The following is a 15,157-nucleotide window of genomic DNA, read 5'->3' on the forward strand; positions in this document are numbered from 1 at the left end:
TTTTAAAGAATAATAATAAAAAAAAGTTCCTCCGACTTCAACGTGGGTTAAAAACTAAAAGAGTTGAAGCAGCAGCGTGTGTGTGTTTCCTCTGAGCAGAACTCACACACACTGATACTGACATGTGGGACACGCTGACCCACTGAGAGGGTGTGTGTGTGTGTGTGTGTGTGTGTGTGTGTGTGTGTGTGTGTGTGTGTGTGTGTGTGTGTGTGTGTGTGTGTGTGTGTGTGTGGTGACCTGCTTCTTGGTGTTGGTGTTAGGGAGAGGAGGGGTGACAACAGTTGGGAAGGTTATTTTAGGACCAACCTCACCCACCCCCCTCACACACACACACACACACACACACACACACACACACACACACACACACACACACACACACACACACACACACACACACAGTCGCTCTGCTGCTGGGTGTCGTTCTTCCCACTCTGCTGGACTTTCCCCCTTTCTCTCCCCTTCCCCACTAACCCTTTTTAAAGGGGCATTATGTAACTTCTCCTGTTATCTAGTCACGAATATCGATTATTTGGTTCAAAAGTCTGTTTTTCATTAACCAGTAATCCCCCCCATCAACAAAGTGAAGTGTTCCTTTCAGCTCTGAATGATCCGTTCATATCATTCATATCTACATGGAGCGGGTAAGCTCGGTGCTGCTGCCATGTGGTGTCTCCATGTTTTTACCTTCAGTGGCAGCGTGACGGTAGGAAACCACGGAAACGTCTGTCTTGTTTACATAGAGGCTTGTTTATGCCGTTACGTGCAACGACTGTCGTCCGTCTGCCGTCTGCCCAATTTCACGTGAATGCAGCATGAAAAATACGACTGAGTTGCTTGCGATATACAACCACAACGCTAGATGGGAGGAATTCATACACAATGTACCTTTAAAATCCAATGCTCAAAGTCAAAATTATTGTTACAAAATAACCAAACAGGGATGTGATGTTACCATCTCATCATCTACCAGCAACATCTTATCGCAATTAAAAGTTTTGTTTCCACTGTTTTTGTTTGTATGAACAGGAATCTACCCGACGTGCTTTTCAACACACACACACACACACACACACACGTAGTCTGCAATGCAACAGCTGCCGATTGTGTGACAGTTGTGAGGGGTGTGGGCAGAGAGGGAGAGAGAGAGAGGGGACGGAGTAGAGAAGTGAAGGTTAAGGCTATTTCCTGGAGAGAATTCATGTTTCATCATTAAAATAATAATTAATGTGTGTGTGACAGTAACGTGTTTTATTCATCCTGAAGGTCGACATCAGTCTCCTCATGTGAGATGTTCAGCACCTCGCAAAAGTATTCATACCCCCTCGAACTCTGGGATGTAAAACTTTGCTTCCAGTGTTGATCTGTCACATAAAATCCTAATAAAATACAGTTAAAGGGATAGTTCAACATTTTGGCAAATTGGCCCATTGCCATAATAATCCCTATAGTCATAGCAGTAGGTTCGTTACCTTTAATTGTCAGTGCAAGCTGTTTTTAGAACGGCGGAGCAGAGCCGTGAGCTGCTCAGAGCTACGCTACGGAGGCTCATGGGATTTCTTGGTTTCCCTCATCAAACTCATCAAATACACAATCCAACAACTCCACAACGCTCTGGTGGACAAGTTGTGACCTGCACATTCACCACGCTATGAGATAATAACACAACATTACCAGACAGAGTTGTTTTAGAGGAAAATTCATGCAAAACTGCTGATGCACGTTGCCTTCAGGGACAGTTTTTCATCAAGCAGTCTCTGTATTTACCTTGTTGGATTGTATATTTGATTAGTTTGATGAGGGAAACCAAGAAATTAATGAATTGCAACAACAAATAAAGGTAACAAACCTACTATGACTATAGGGATTATGGCAATGGGCCAATTTGCCAAAACTAGAGGGTGACAGAGCTGAAGAAGACTATAACTCCCATGATCCCCTGCTGCTCCTTCACCACAGCTGGTCACGGTAAAGTAAACACAGTTAGCAGAGACTAACCAGGTGTTGGGTTTCTCCTCAGCCATAACTCACTCCCTCCTTCACTCCTCTGTGAAAACGTAAACGAAACAAAGTCCTGCTTCTGTTTCCTTCTCTTTATTCAACATATTGAAGGTGAGAAAGTGTCAGAACATTTTACAGTCTCCTCTCTGATCCTGTGACGGAGCGTCGACGCATCCGTTTCCTGATCAATAACGGTCAATAGTCGATTGACGACCTGTTGTCCTGCAGACCCGGGGTGTTCGCTGACTCTCGTGATATTCGAGTGTGACTGAGGTGAAAAGGTCGGCTGAACCTAGTGAACCACACTCTCACTCTTCCTTTCCTTTCTGTCCTTCCTTGTGTCCTCTTTCCTTTTCCTTTACATAACATGCATCCATCCCTCCTCCTCCTCCTCGTCCTCGTCAACGTCAATGCCACCACTTCCCAGCATTCCTGGCGTGGCGGCCGCGGTGACATCAGGAGACAGGAATAACACGACAGCTGGGAGACAGTCAGCAGCGGGCCTGTTCTGGGCCGTGTTTAAATAAAGCTTTGTGGGACACACGGATCACTGCACAAAGTTACACAAACTTTGACTCTGTACAGTAAGTCTCTGAACGTGTTGCATAAAGTGTTTGAATAAAGATTCATCTGTTTGTTAGTGAACAATGAGGAACCGGTGAATCTGTATCTGGGCAGAGGAATCGAGGTAACACTTTACTTGAATACATGTTCATGCACTGCAAAAACTCAAAATCTTTCCAAGAATATTTGTCTTATTTCATGTCAAAATGTCTCATTTCTAGTCAAACAACTTGAGAGAAGTAGAAAAACCTGCCAGTGAAAGCAAGTTTTTTGTGCTTGTAATAAGAGAGAAAAACTTGCTCCAGTATCAGATTTTTCTACTTACACTCTCGAACTCATCAAATACACAATCCAACAACTCCACAACGCTCTGGTGGACAAGTTGTGACCTGCACATTCACCACGCTATGAGATAATAACACAACGTTACCAGACAGAGTTGTTTTAGAGGGAAATACAGAGACTGCTTGATGAAAAACTGTCCCTGAAGGCAACGCGCATCAGCGGTTTTGCATGAATTTCCCTCTAAAACAACTCTGTCTGGTAACGTTGTGTTATTATCTCATAGTGTGGTGAATGTGCAGGTCACAACTTGTCCACCAGAGCGTTGTGGAGTTGTTGGATTGTGTATTTGATGAGTTTGATGAGGGAAACCAAGAAATCCCATAATGAGCCTCCGTAGCGTAGCTCCGTTCTAAAAATAGCTTGCACCGACAATTAAAGGTAACGAACCTACTGCTACTATAGAGATTATGGCAATGGGCCAATTTGCCAAAATGTTGAACTATCCGTTTAAAGTTAAGAATGCCAGGCACAGACATAAACAGACTGAAGTCCAAGTCAGCAAAGAAGAGTCTGGTTTGGTCTCAACTCCTCAGTGTTTCAGTCTGAGTCTAATCCAAGTCAAGTTTATATTTTTAAATTTTCTCTAAATGTATTCTTATCTAACTTCTCATTAAACTCCCCATCTCTCCTCTACATGACAGTATTCATAAAGTTGCTGCTGTAACGTCGAACGACTGAATCACTAAAATTACTGCTGCATCTGTGTCTGAGGAACACGTGAGCGCGCGCATGTGTGTGTGTGTGCGTGTGATTGTGTGTGTGTGATTGTGTGTGTGTGCATGTGTGACAAGTGTAAATTGTACAGTGTGCTCACACCCAGAGCAGAGCAGCCCAGGACATTCTCCATGCAGCTGTTACACTGCGCCTGCAGCCGGATGCTAAGAATGGCTGAGAGGCTGGCATACCGACACACACACACACACACACACACACACTGAACACACACACACAGGAACAGTGGTTGCATCACTATAATCATGTCCTACAGTCTCTCTGTGGCAAGGTCAGGTTAGAGAAAAATGCCCTGCAGGCGAATGCATTATAAATATATGAGAGAGGGAGGGAGAGAGACGGAGGAGAGGATAAAAGAAAAGAAAGAAAGAAAAGTGCGTCGTCGAGGACAGGATGAAGAAAAAGAAGAGAGCGATCACCAGGGGGAGGGAGGGGGGAGTGAATCCCGTTTCAAAGAGCTGCAGTCTGGAGATCTGTCTGCTCCCATCTGCCCCGGCGCCACGCCCGCCGTTAAGGCAAATAAAACCGGTCCGACCCGGACGCTGAGCAGAGTGTCAAGGTGACGTCCAATCAGATGCTCCGTGTGTCAAGGTGACGTCCAATCTCGCTCGGCCCTGCAGCTCCGTCCAGTCTTGACGAACTAAAGAGCCTCGGTGGAGAAACTGTTTGGATGCCTGTACAGTAAATGCTCCAAACAGAGCGTAACCATGGAAACGCCTGTAGTTAGACAGAGCCGGAGCTTGGAGATAATTAGCTTATCTTAGCTTAGCATAAAGACTGGGAGCGGGTGGAAACTGTTAGCCTGGGTCCATCGGCAGCTAAACAACACAACTAACAGATGAGATCGGAGAAACTTTCTGGAGCTCAAATCTGTCAGTTTTCACATTTCAGTATTAAATAAACAAGTTATTATAGGCTACATGTCTTTCTTTCTCTTTTGAAAGAGCCAGAATAACAGGTTATGTTCAGTCTCAGGGCTCCTGATGGCCCCTAAGATTTGAGACAGTGCAAGTAACTTTTTCCATCTACTGTACTTGCACATGTGCAACCAGTAAATTTGCTGTTTTTCTTTTTTTTTTTTAAAACACTGGTGAAATGTGGAAGTGGTGACTCAAAGAATCTGGTATCTGTCATTACATTTCTCTAATGAAGCAAAACACTTGTCAAGATGCAATTTATGTATTATCAGATTTTTGTCTTGGTAACACAGGACTCCAGTCTGCTCCTAAATGGAGGCATTTTGCCCCTAACATTTGAGACAGTGTAAGTAATATTTTGGTCTACTTGCACATGTGCAACCAGTAAATTTGGCTTTTTTTTTAACACCGGTAAAATATAGAAGGGGCGACTCAAAGTATCTGGAATCACTACCAGTGTCAGACCCGTGTGTGTGAGGATCATGAATGACAAGGAAATGTGAATATTTGCTTTGTAAGTCGATTTACAGTCTGTGCCCCCTACATTTTCTGCTTATGCTCCTAAAATTTTAAGTTAGGGGGTCACTGTGCTCCTAGTTAAAAAAAAAAAAAAAAAAAGGTTAGTCTGGAGCCCTGACCATGAAAAAGTACACTGCAAAAACTCAAAATCTTACCAAGAATATTTGTCTTATTTCTAGTCAAAATGTCATTTCTAGTCAAAACAAATCCGATTCTACTTAAAATTAGACTCATCACATCTTAAAAGTAGCTTGTTTTTAGACACTTTTTACTTCTTTCAAGTATATTTTCACTTGAAATAAGTAGAAAAATCTGATAGTGGAGCAAGTTTTTCTTTCTTATTACAAGCACAAACAACTTGCTTTCACTGGCAGATTTTTCTACTTATTTCAATTGAAAATGTGTTTGAAACAAGTAAAAATTATCTAGTTAACAAGTTAATTTTTAAGGTGATGAGTCTTATTTCAAGTGGAAAGAGATTAGTTTGACTAGAAATAAGACAAATATTCTTGGAAATATTTTGAGTTTTTGCAGTGTGTGTGGATATGAAATGGAAATGTTGAGCTTCACTACATTTGCTAACTATTATATGTACTACTTTTTATTCAATTTTAGACCTGGATGAAGGAACATTGTGTTTATTTGTCCTCTTATTGTTATAATCTTATAACCATCCCCTCCATGTTTAGTCATAAACTCTGACAGTGCTCATGTTTCTCCACAGTGCTGTGATACAACTCTTTCACCACTAGATGGCGTTGTCCACCAGGAAACCAGCGCTCATGGCTCCAACCTCCACCTGCTCCAATCGATCATTATTCACAGTCACACTAAACAAACTGAGGGAAGAAGGAAACCGTTTCCTCTGGTTTTACTGACGCGTCATTATTTACTTTTCTGTTCTGCTGAGTGAGTCCATGATATAAACACTCAGTACTTTGCAGCTGCTGCAGGAAATAACTGGCTGCTGCTGCTGTGTGGGCTTTATTTTTATATTTGTGGTAGAAATCTATTTTGAAACTCTCGTTGGTCACAGTTTATAATATCGACACACTGTTAAACATTAGTTGAGCATTAATAAATATGTATTACATTGATTCTAATTACTCTGTAATTTATAAACACAGTTAAAAATGTGAACTCTGGACTAATAAGCTTGTCTTAAATAAATAATGGAGTCAGCATTTATAAATCAAATATTATATCAATTACAAACCAGTTATTTAGGAGATTCATGATTCATTCAGGTCGTTACCAAACTGTCAGTGCAGTACTTATACTATAAAACATCAATTAACACTCTCACTAATCATTACTACTAGTGTCTAAATGCTAGAAAGTATTAAAATATAATAATTAAACACAAAATAGATGATTTTATTAATAACTGTGTTTATAAATTACAGATTAATTAGTATCAATGGAGGAAGAATTATTTGTAAATGATGAATAATGTTTAATAAAGTGTAGTTCTTATAAAGTTTTTTGGTCATATGTTAGTTATTTAATTTAATAGTATCTGTTTTAGTCTTTTACGGTTGAGTTTCATTCACAAAAAGCTGCAGTTCACTGATGATGATGATGATGATGATTCAGGCCGAGCTGTAGCTGCAGCTCAAATCAGACACACACACACACACACACACACACACAGACAGGGTGTGGACTGTGGACAGAGAGCAGCAGGCGTCACAGCTGTGTGTGACCGGGCCGAGCCGACGTCTCGTCTCGTCGTCCTCGCTGAGCTCTGACAAGCTGCCACATCCCAACACACCCAGCACAGGACACCCAGTCATCGTCATGACAACCCTGATAAAGACCCAGCGGGAGAAGGAAGAAGGGAAGAAGCAGCGAGACGCTCGGACGTCTTCTTCAGCTCCAGATGTGACTGAGCTGAGGGAATAAACCCAGTTCAGTCTGAGTGAAACTGAAGCAGCTGCAGAAGAAAAATCTGATCCATCTTCATCAGTTATACCAGATGTTAAAGAAAAACCTAGGTTTGTTTCTGGTTTGACTTTTCTCTAATGTCAGTGGTACTGTTGTAGTAGTAGTAGTCGTAGTAGTAGTATTAAGAGGATGTTGTGATGTGCTGTGGCCACCAGAGGGCGCAGCAGCTGATCCAACTCAACAAGGTTCAGCTCCATCACTGTGGTGCAGTGGAGAACAGCAGCAGAGTTCAGCTTCATCCTTCATCTCATCAGCATCAACAAACCACTATGAAGTCTGTTAACGTCCTCATTCTGTGTTGAATCTATGTTTTTCTTCTTCTGTGTTGTTGTTTTATGTCTAAACTTGTGTTTCTCTTTTTTCTTTTCTTTTATATCACCTCAACAGAGACTTATTTATTGTATGCTTATATTTTCTTCTGTATATATTGTTAAGATGGGGGGAGGGGGCAAATTTTGGGGTTTATTCTTATAGTTTTTAACTTTGTAATTCTGGTGATATTTAACTTTGTCATTTTTGTAATATTTAATTGATCTTTTTCTCCTATTTTAAGTTGTTGTATTGTATTATTCTGCTATAATATTCTTTGCCTTTGTACACTGGAGCGCTGTGATGAAAGAATTTCCTGCAAGGAATTAATAAAGTATATTCTATTCTATTCTATTCTATTCTCCCTGGCTGCACTGTGTGAAATGAACTTTTTTTTCCTTTTCTTCGCCAGGTTCAGGCCGGCTTCTGTGCTGCACTTTGTGTCATCTTTACTGTTGTGAAGCAGGCACACAAGCATTGTCCAGTTTGAGTCTGATTAAGGCGTTTACATGCAGAAGAAAAACGGTTTCCGATCACATTATCTGGGTGTTTCAGTCGGATCTGGAGTCTGCAATAATTAGTTTTTTCAACTCTAATGTAAACGTACTGCTTGTTATTATTACATCAGGTCACACACACACACACACACACACACACACACACACACACACACACACACATATGCAAAGCAGGACACACACAGAGTCAGAGTGACATCAGTTACACTCACCACAAAGCTGCAGTTGTACGTCTCTCTTACACACACACACACACACACACTCACACACAGTCGTCACTGTAAGTCTGACCTTGTCACTTCAGTCGCATCCAGAACCAGGCAGTGAGCCAGCACATCCCATGACTACACACACACACACACACACACACACACACACACACACACACATTATAGATCCTTCAAAGTTGTGTAACCTAAAACAGATAGTGATGCTGTCAAATGTGTGTGTGTTTCCTGAACGTTGTGAGGACTGACGACTGAAGTTAAACAGGTAGAAATCAATAACGATGGATGTAAAAGTCTGATTCTTTATTCTTCAAACTGGTTGTGTGACACTGAACCGTTGTTGTTGTGAGTTCAGAACAAACACAGGTGTGTGACTGACTTCTCTTAAAACTGTGACGTTGAATATCTGAATCCTGAAGCTCTAATAAGATAATCAATCAAAACAAACCTGATTATTTACAGTCTGAAGGTGTGTTCCTTCTCCTTCCTCTGACTGTTACCACTTCTAAAATCCCTTCACTGCAGTAAGTAACAACAAGCAGCAGTGTAGCTGTGAGCTGCAGCCTGCAGTATACACACTGAGGAGGTGAAGGAATCAACCACAGAGCACTGGTTAAGGAAATGCAAACAAACCAGCCACAAACATTTATCACCAAAATTCATCATCCTCTGGTTAAATTCTGTCTAAAGTCTGTTTTTTCCAACAAACAGTTGTCAGTCGCAAAAAAGCTCACGATCCAAATAAAAAAAACATGGTAGATTCTAGGGGTGGGAGAAAAAATCAATTCACATAAATATCGCGGTATCTTTTTTGACGATTTTTTTTGTTGAATTTTTTAAACATTGTGCAATGTGCATTTGTTCGCCTTTTTTACATACAGAGAGTACAGGTTTTAAAAAGGGTTTAAGTTAATTTATAGGCTCCTACAGTGTTTGTGTGCAGATAAATGTTAAAAATGCTAAAGACTAAAAATCAAGAGAATCTGAAATATCGTAGAATCGCAATTTAAATCAAATCGCCATCCAAAAAATCGTAGAAGAATCGAATCAGGAGAAAAGTGTATCGTCCCAGCCCTAGTGGATTCTTTGTTTGCCTGTTTTGTCCACTGCATAATATTTATTTACTATGTGAGGAAACAGAGAGCTGCAGCCGAGGGAGAAGACTGTAAACTGTAAACAGAAAAGAGATGACGCAGGTTACGTATGAAGCTCTGCATGAGAGAGAGAAAGTGAGTCAGCGACAGACTGAGACAGGAAGCAGCAGATTCTCTGTGATGAGCAGCAGTTACTGGAAACTACTGATGCTGCTGCTGCTGCTGCTGCTGCTGCTGCTGCCGCCATGTTTTGTTCAGAGGAGGAGGGGGAGGAGGAGGAGGGGGGAGGAGAGAAGGAGTGAGGTAGAGGAGAAGGAGGAAGAGGAGGAGGAGAAGGGAGGAGGAGGAGGAGGAGGAGGAGGGGGAGGTGAAGCAGGAGGGAGAAGAAAGAGGAGGAGAAGGAGGAGAAGGAAGAGGAGGATGAGGGAAGAGGAGAAGGACGGAGAAAGAGGGGGAAGAGGAGAGGAGGAGAAAAAGAAGTAAAAAGAGAAGGAGGCAGAGAAGGAGGAGGAGGAGGAAAAGGGGATGAAGCAGGAGGGAGGAGAAAGAGGAGGAGGAGGGGGAAGAGGAGAGAATAGGAAGGGGAGGACGAGGAGAAAGAGGAGGGGAGAGGAAAAGGAGGAGGAGGGAAGAGGAAGAGGAGGAGGAGATGAGCAGGGAGGACGAGGAGGGAAGAGGAAGAGGAGGAGAAGAAAGAGAGGAGGAGAAAAAGGAGAGAGGAGAAGGAAGAGGAGGAGTGAGGAGAAGGAGGCAGAGAAGGAGGAGAAGGAGGAGGGGGAGGAAAAGGAGATGAAGCAGGAGGGAGGAGAAAAAGGAGGAGGAGAAAAAGAAGGAGCTGGAGAAGGAACAGAAGAAGGAGGAGGAGTATGAAAAGAAGGAGGAGAAAGAGGAGGAGGGAGGAAAGGGAGACAAAGCAGGAGCTTGATGGAGGAGAAAGAGTAGAGAAAGAAGGAGAAGGAGAAGGGAGGAGGAGGAGAAACCCTGTGAGCATCAGACTGGTGATGAGGAAACATCTGAGTCACTGTAACTAAACATAAACTCTGATCAATAAAACATCAGCAGCGTTAAACAGCTGATCGGTGATTAATGGATGAAGGAGTTCATGTTCATGAACTCTGCTCCTCTTCTCCTTCTCCTTCTCCTCCTTCTCCTCCTTCTCCTCCTTCTCTTATGTAAAGCCCTGTGGCGATGAAGAGGAGGAGCTCGGTCCGTGTGATGATGAAGATGCAGATGCTGCTCCCTCAGTGGAGTTACATAAACACACAAACCGGTCGACAGCGTGACTCGCCGACCGAAGCCGCTCGTTACATAACCAGGAGGAGAGAACCGTGGAGAGGAGAGGAGAAGCAGAGCAGCAATGCATCATGGGAGACTGGGTGCCTGAGGTCAGACTGATGTTCTACCATCCTGGTTAGTAGCTACACGGCACCGCGTCCACCTGCTGCCTCTGGGCTTCACTTTCTGAGACATTTAGAAAAGATCAAAATTTAAATAATCTCATCTGAAATGAGCTGTTTAATGTTTCTGTTTTGTTGTGGTTTACTTCCTGTTTGTGTCATCGCACCTGCACACACACACAAACACACACAGAAACATTGTGCACCACTTTCCCTCGATCTCAGCGCTTATAAACAGCAACTAGACGGAGGAGTTCAATCACATTATCGGCTTCATAACAGATAAGATTCTAGATTATTACTGTAGCTCACATGTGCACCGAGGAACACAATTAAAATCTGCTTCTAATTCAAAATGTTTTCAAAAATTAAATTTCTGATATTTGCTGAACCTCATCGACCATGACTCCAAAATATTGTCAATTTTTTTCAGGAAGATTGAAACTGTATCAATCAAGAATTGGCTGATACATGTTTACAATCAAATGTTTTCATGCACCGTAGACTCAGTTGTCCAGATCATCAAAAACACAGTTGCAGGACGGTCTGAAGATGCAGTCGCAGCAAATTTGGTGTCAACTGAGCAAAAATTGTGGGAGAAGAAAGGTTTAATACGTTACGGTTTGTTAGTTTGTGAAGATTTAAACTTAGATGCAGTTTGTGACTTGAACTCACAACTTCTGAAGCAGCAGCTGTCAAGGCAGATTTTAAAATTGTCAAATTGTCAAAAAACTGTTATACCAAGACAAAAATCTGATAATACATAAATTGCATCTTGACAGCATGGAACTGTTGGTGATTTGTTTTAAACGGTTTGCTTCATAAGAGAAAATCTGATGTTTAAAATGCCACTCTTACATTGACTCCAATGTTACAAAAGTTTCTAAAGTATTGGGGCGACATTTTGGTGAAAGTTGCATTGGTTGATTTGTGAGGAACTTTCAAAGTTTTAAAATGTAGACGCTTATTGTCGTCTGTATTCTATGTGGTGTTGTTAACCTGCACACAAAGACATGGAAACTTTCCTTCAATCTCAGCGCTTATCAACAACAACAAGACGGTGGAGTTCAATCACGTTATCGGCTTCATAACAGATAAGATTCTAGATTATTACTGTAGCTCGTATCAAACCTGCACCGGGAGAGTTCAGATAAACACAACCAGGAGAAACCAGGAGAAACCAGGAGGCTCTGATGATGTAAACCTGCCTCAGGGGCCAAACAACCACAGCTTTTCTAATAATAATTCACCACAACAAAAATAAAAACAACACAACTTGAGGCCAAAGAAGAACACAGACTAGTACACTGCAAAAGTTCAAAATCTTACCAAGAATATCTGTCTTATTTCTAGTCAAAATGTCATTTCTAGTCAAAATAAATCTAATTATACTTAAAATAAGACTCATCACATTAAAAAGCAGCTTGTTTTTAGACACTTTTTAATTTTTTCAAGCAAATTTTGGTTGGAGCAAGTTTTTCTTTCTTATTACAAGCACAAAAAATGTGCTTTCACTGGCAGATTTTTCTACTTATTTCAAGTGAAAATGTGTTTGAAACAAGTGAAATTGATCTAAAAACAAGTAAATTTTTAGGTGATGAGTCTTATTTTAAGTGGAAAGAGATTAGTTTTGACTAAAATTGAGACATTTTGACAAGAAATAAGACAAATATTCTTGGAAAGATTTTGAGTTTTTGCAGTGTAGAAGAAGGTGAAGCCACACAGCGCCGAGGAGAGATGATGCTGATTCACTGACCCACTTTCCTTCAACATCAAAGAGTCTGCTGCAGACTAAAGTTCAAACGGACAGAAAACTGGACCACAGACTGAACCGAGGACGTGTCACAGACGTTTATCTGAGTTTTACCTTGAGCTGCACCAGGTGGACGTCCACGTGTCTGTTGTCGCTGTCTTGTCCCACCGAGTGCGTGAGCTGCGTGACTCGGTCGCTGGTGGCCCTCAGCCACGTCTCGATCTCCGGCAGGTGGAGGACGACCTTCCAGTCGGCGCCGGTGTGCAGCGGCGGAGGTTTCTTTGACCTGCAGAGACACACACAAAGGCATGAAGGGCTTAACAATGAGACGGACGGACGAAGACACAAACTGAGCTGAGAGAGAGAGACACAAAAACACTACGTCAACACAACACCGTATTACATTATTCAGTCCCAGTCCACATAATAACCATGTGTCTTGATATTTACATTATTCCTCCTCAGCTACAAAGGAAAAAGATGATTTGATGTAAAATCTAAACCATATTTAATGTGAACAAAGTTTGTATTGAACAGAAGAACACAGCACAGAACCTGCTGAAGTCTCCTCCCACTGTTGTCATGGTGTTGTCATGGTGACACCAAGTTGTTCAGATGGTTTAACACAAGCAGATACTTTAGCACAACTATTTGAATTATCTGTAACTTATTGAATTACATCCCATAAACCAAAGTGAGACAGAAGCCGCTTTCCCACTAAAATTACAGGTGGTCTCAAGACCAGTATACATAGAGTACTACAAAACTAGTATCTGGATGCTGTTTTAGAGGTAAATTAATACAAAACAGCTGATGCGCGTTGCCTTCAGGGACAGTTTTTCATCAAGCAGTCTCTGTATTTCCAACAACAACTTGTCCACCAGAGCGTTGTGGAGTTGTTGGATTGTGTATTTGATGAGTTTGATGAGGGAAACCAAGAAATCCCATAATGAGCCTCCGTAGCGTAGCTCTGAGCAGCTCACGGCTCTGCTCCGCCGTTCTAAAAACAGCTTGCACCGACAAATAAAGGTAACAAACCTACTGCTATGACTGTAGGGGTTATGGCAATGGGCCAGTTTGCCAAAATGTTGAACGTTCCCTTTAATGTGTTAGATGTTGATAGTTTTTACTCGAAAACCTTTAATGTGAAAAGGTAAAATTGTCAGGTATTTATGCGTATATGTTAAAAAAAACAATACACCGAGGTTGACCAACTTTTGGTCCAATATATTCCAAACTCTCAAACAGGCTTTCAACACAAATTTAGAACCAAATCCCCTGACTGCTCTTTTTGGTCTCCCTCTGCCTAAAAATCTCCCCGTTTCTACACAGCGTGTCATGGCCTTTACCACCCTGCTAGCCAGGCGTGCCATTCTACTCAAATGGAAACATGTTTCTCCACCGACTCACAACATTTGGATATGGGAAATTTTACGATGTTTTTTTTGTCTCAACTGTACTTCATTTATTTACTTATGTTGTTATATGTTGTGTAATAATTTAGTCGTCTGCTGTGACTACATCTGACATGGGTTGTCAGGAGGGATAGTGGGATTCATGTTGGGGTTCTCTTTTTGTCTTGTTCTTTTTTTATACTTCACTCTAATGCAGATGCTCCAACATAATGTGAAACTGATGTATTTTTCTGTACTGTCTGCAAAAACTCATTAAAGAAATTGGGGGAAGAAAAAAACAAAAAAAACAATACAAATTGATTCATTCATGAACTAAAAAGTAAGAATTATGAAAGAGAAACTGGCTTCTCACCTCCTGGAGGGGTCTCCACCCAGCTGGGGCTCTGACCCGGACACGAGGCCCTGGCTGGGGCCGGGGCCCGGGGACGGGGGTCCGTCCTGGGACTGATGGTGGTCCAGACCCAGACCCAGACCCAGGGGGGCGTGGCCAGCGTGGGGGGCGGAGCCGGCAGGGTCCACGGTCGGGGTGACAGGGGTGATGGAGGTGATCATGGGCGACGGCGGCTCAGGGGCCACGGGCGAGAGAGCTACGATGCTCATGGTGCAAGAGAGAGAGAGAGAGAGAGAGGTACGGGGTTCCTAATGTGGGTGGGCGAGCTTCATTGGACTGAACTGGAGAGAAAAAGAGAGAGAGAGAGAGGAAGAGGAAGAGGAAGAGGTGAATCAAAACATTGATATAAACAAGAAGGAACAAACAGCCAGAGGAGAGGGAAGGAAGGACAGAAGAGAGAGAATAATAAATGAACATAGAACATAATGAGGAGAGATGAACAGAGAGAATAAATGAGCAAACTGATGATTGAAAAAAGAAATTAAACAACAAGGCAGCAAACAATTAATATAACAGACAAACGAAGAGGAACAAAACCAAATGTTATCGGCTGTTAAAGGAAAATTAATATAGTAATCTGTTTTACTGCCTGTGTGTGTTTGTGTTCTCCTCCTGTAGTGTTTATGTATCAGGACAAAATTATAAGAAATTGACAGAATAGTGGAGAATGAAAGATATTTTAGAAAATTAATGAAGCTATACAAAATCACATTTTAAAAGAAAGCACTTTGCAATGTTGTTTTCACACACAGACACACACACACTGCTGCAGAGATTCAGGTCCTATTTACACGACAACGCTCGCGGATGAAAACGGTAAAATATTTCATGGGATGTGCCTTTCGTTTAGACGCCGACTGCGTTTTGGGGGCTTGAAAACGCAAAAAAAGTTAAACCACCCTCCAGAGTGGAAATCTTAAAAACGCTCCGCCGTTGCGTCCCCATGTAAAGGGTGAAAACGCAAAAGTCTGCTCCGATTGCTACGACCTGTGGAGGGCACGGAGGTCAGCGTTACGATGGCCGGC

The 15,157-nt window shown here is 42.1% G+C and overlaps 1 protein-coding gene across 1 annotated transcript in view; it reads right to left on the reverse strand.

Moving 5' to 3' along the window:
• Positions 1-14,341, reverse strand: part of akap6 (A kinase (PRKA) anchor protein 6) — a gene marked incomplete at both ends in the record, with an annotated part of 204,851 nt that extends 190,510 nt beyond the window's left edge. Inside the window, 2 exons of the mRNA XM_083998470.1 lie at positions 12,441-12,612; positions 14,094-14,341. Coding sequence (XP_083854596.1) covers positions 12,441-12,612; positions 14,094-14,341 — 420 coding nt within the window. The remainder of the gene's footprint in view (positions 1-12,440; positions 12,613-14,093) is intronic.
• Between the last annotated feature and the right edge of the window lie 816 nt (positions 14,342-15,157).

This window comes from Trachurus trachurus (assembly GCF_905171665.1).
Source record: "Trachurus trachurus genome assembly, chromosome: 22".
Taxonomy (NCBI): Eukaryota; Metazoa; Chordata; class Actinopteri; order Carangiformes; family Carangidae; genus Trachurus; species Trachurus trachurus.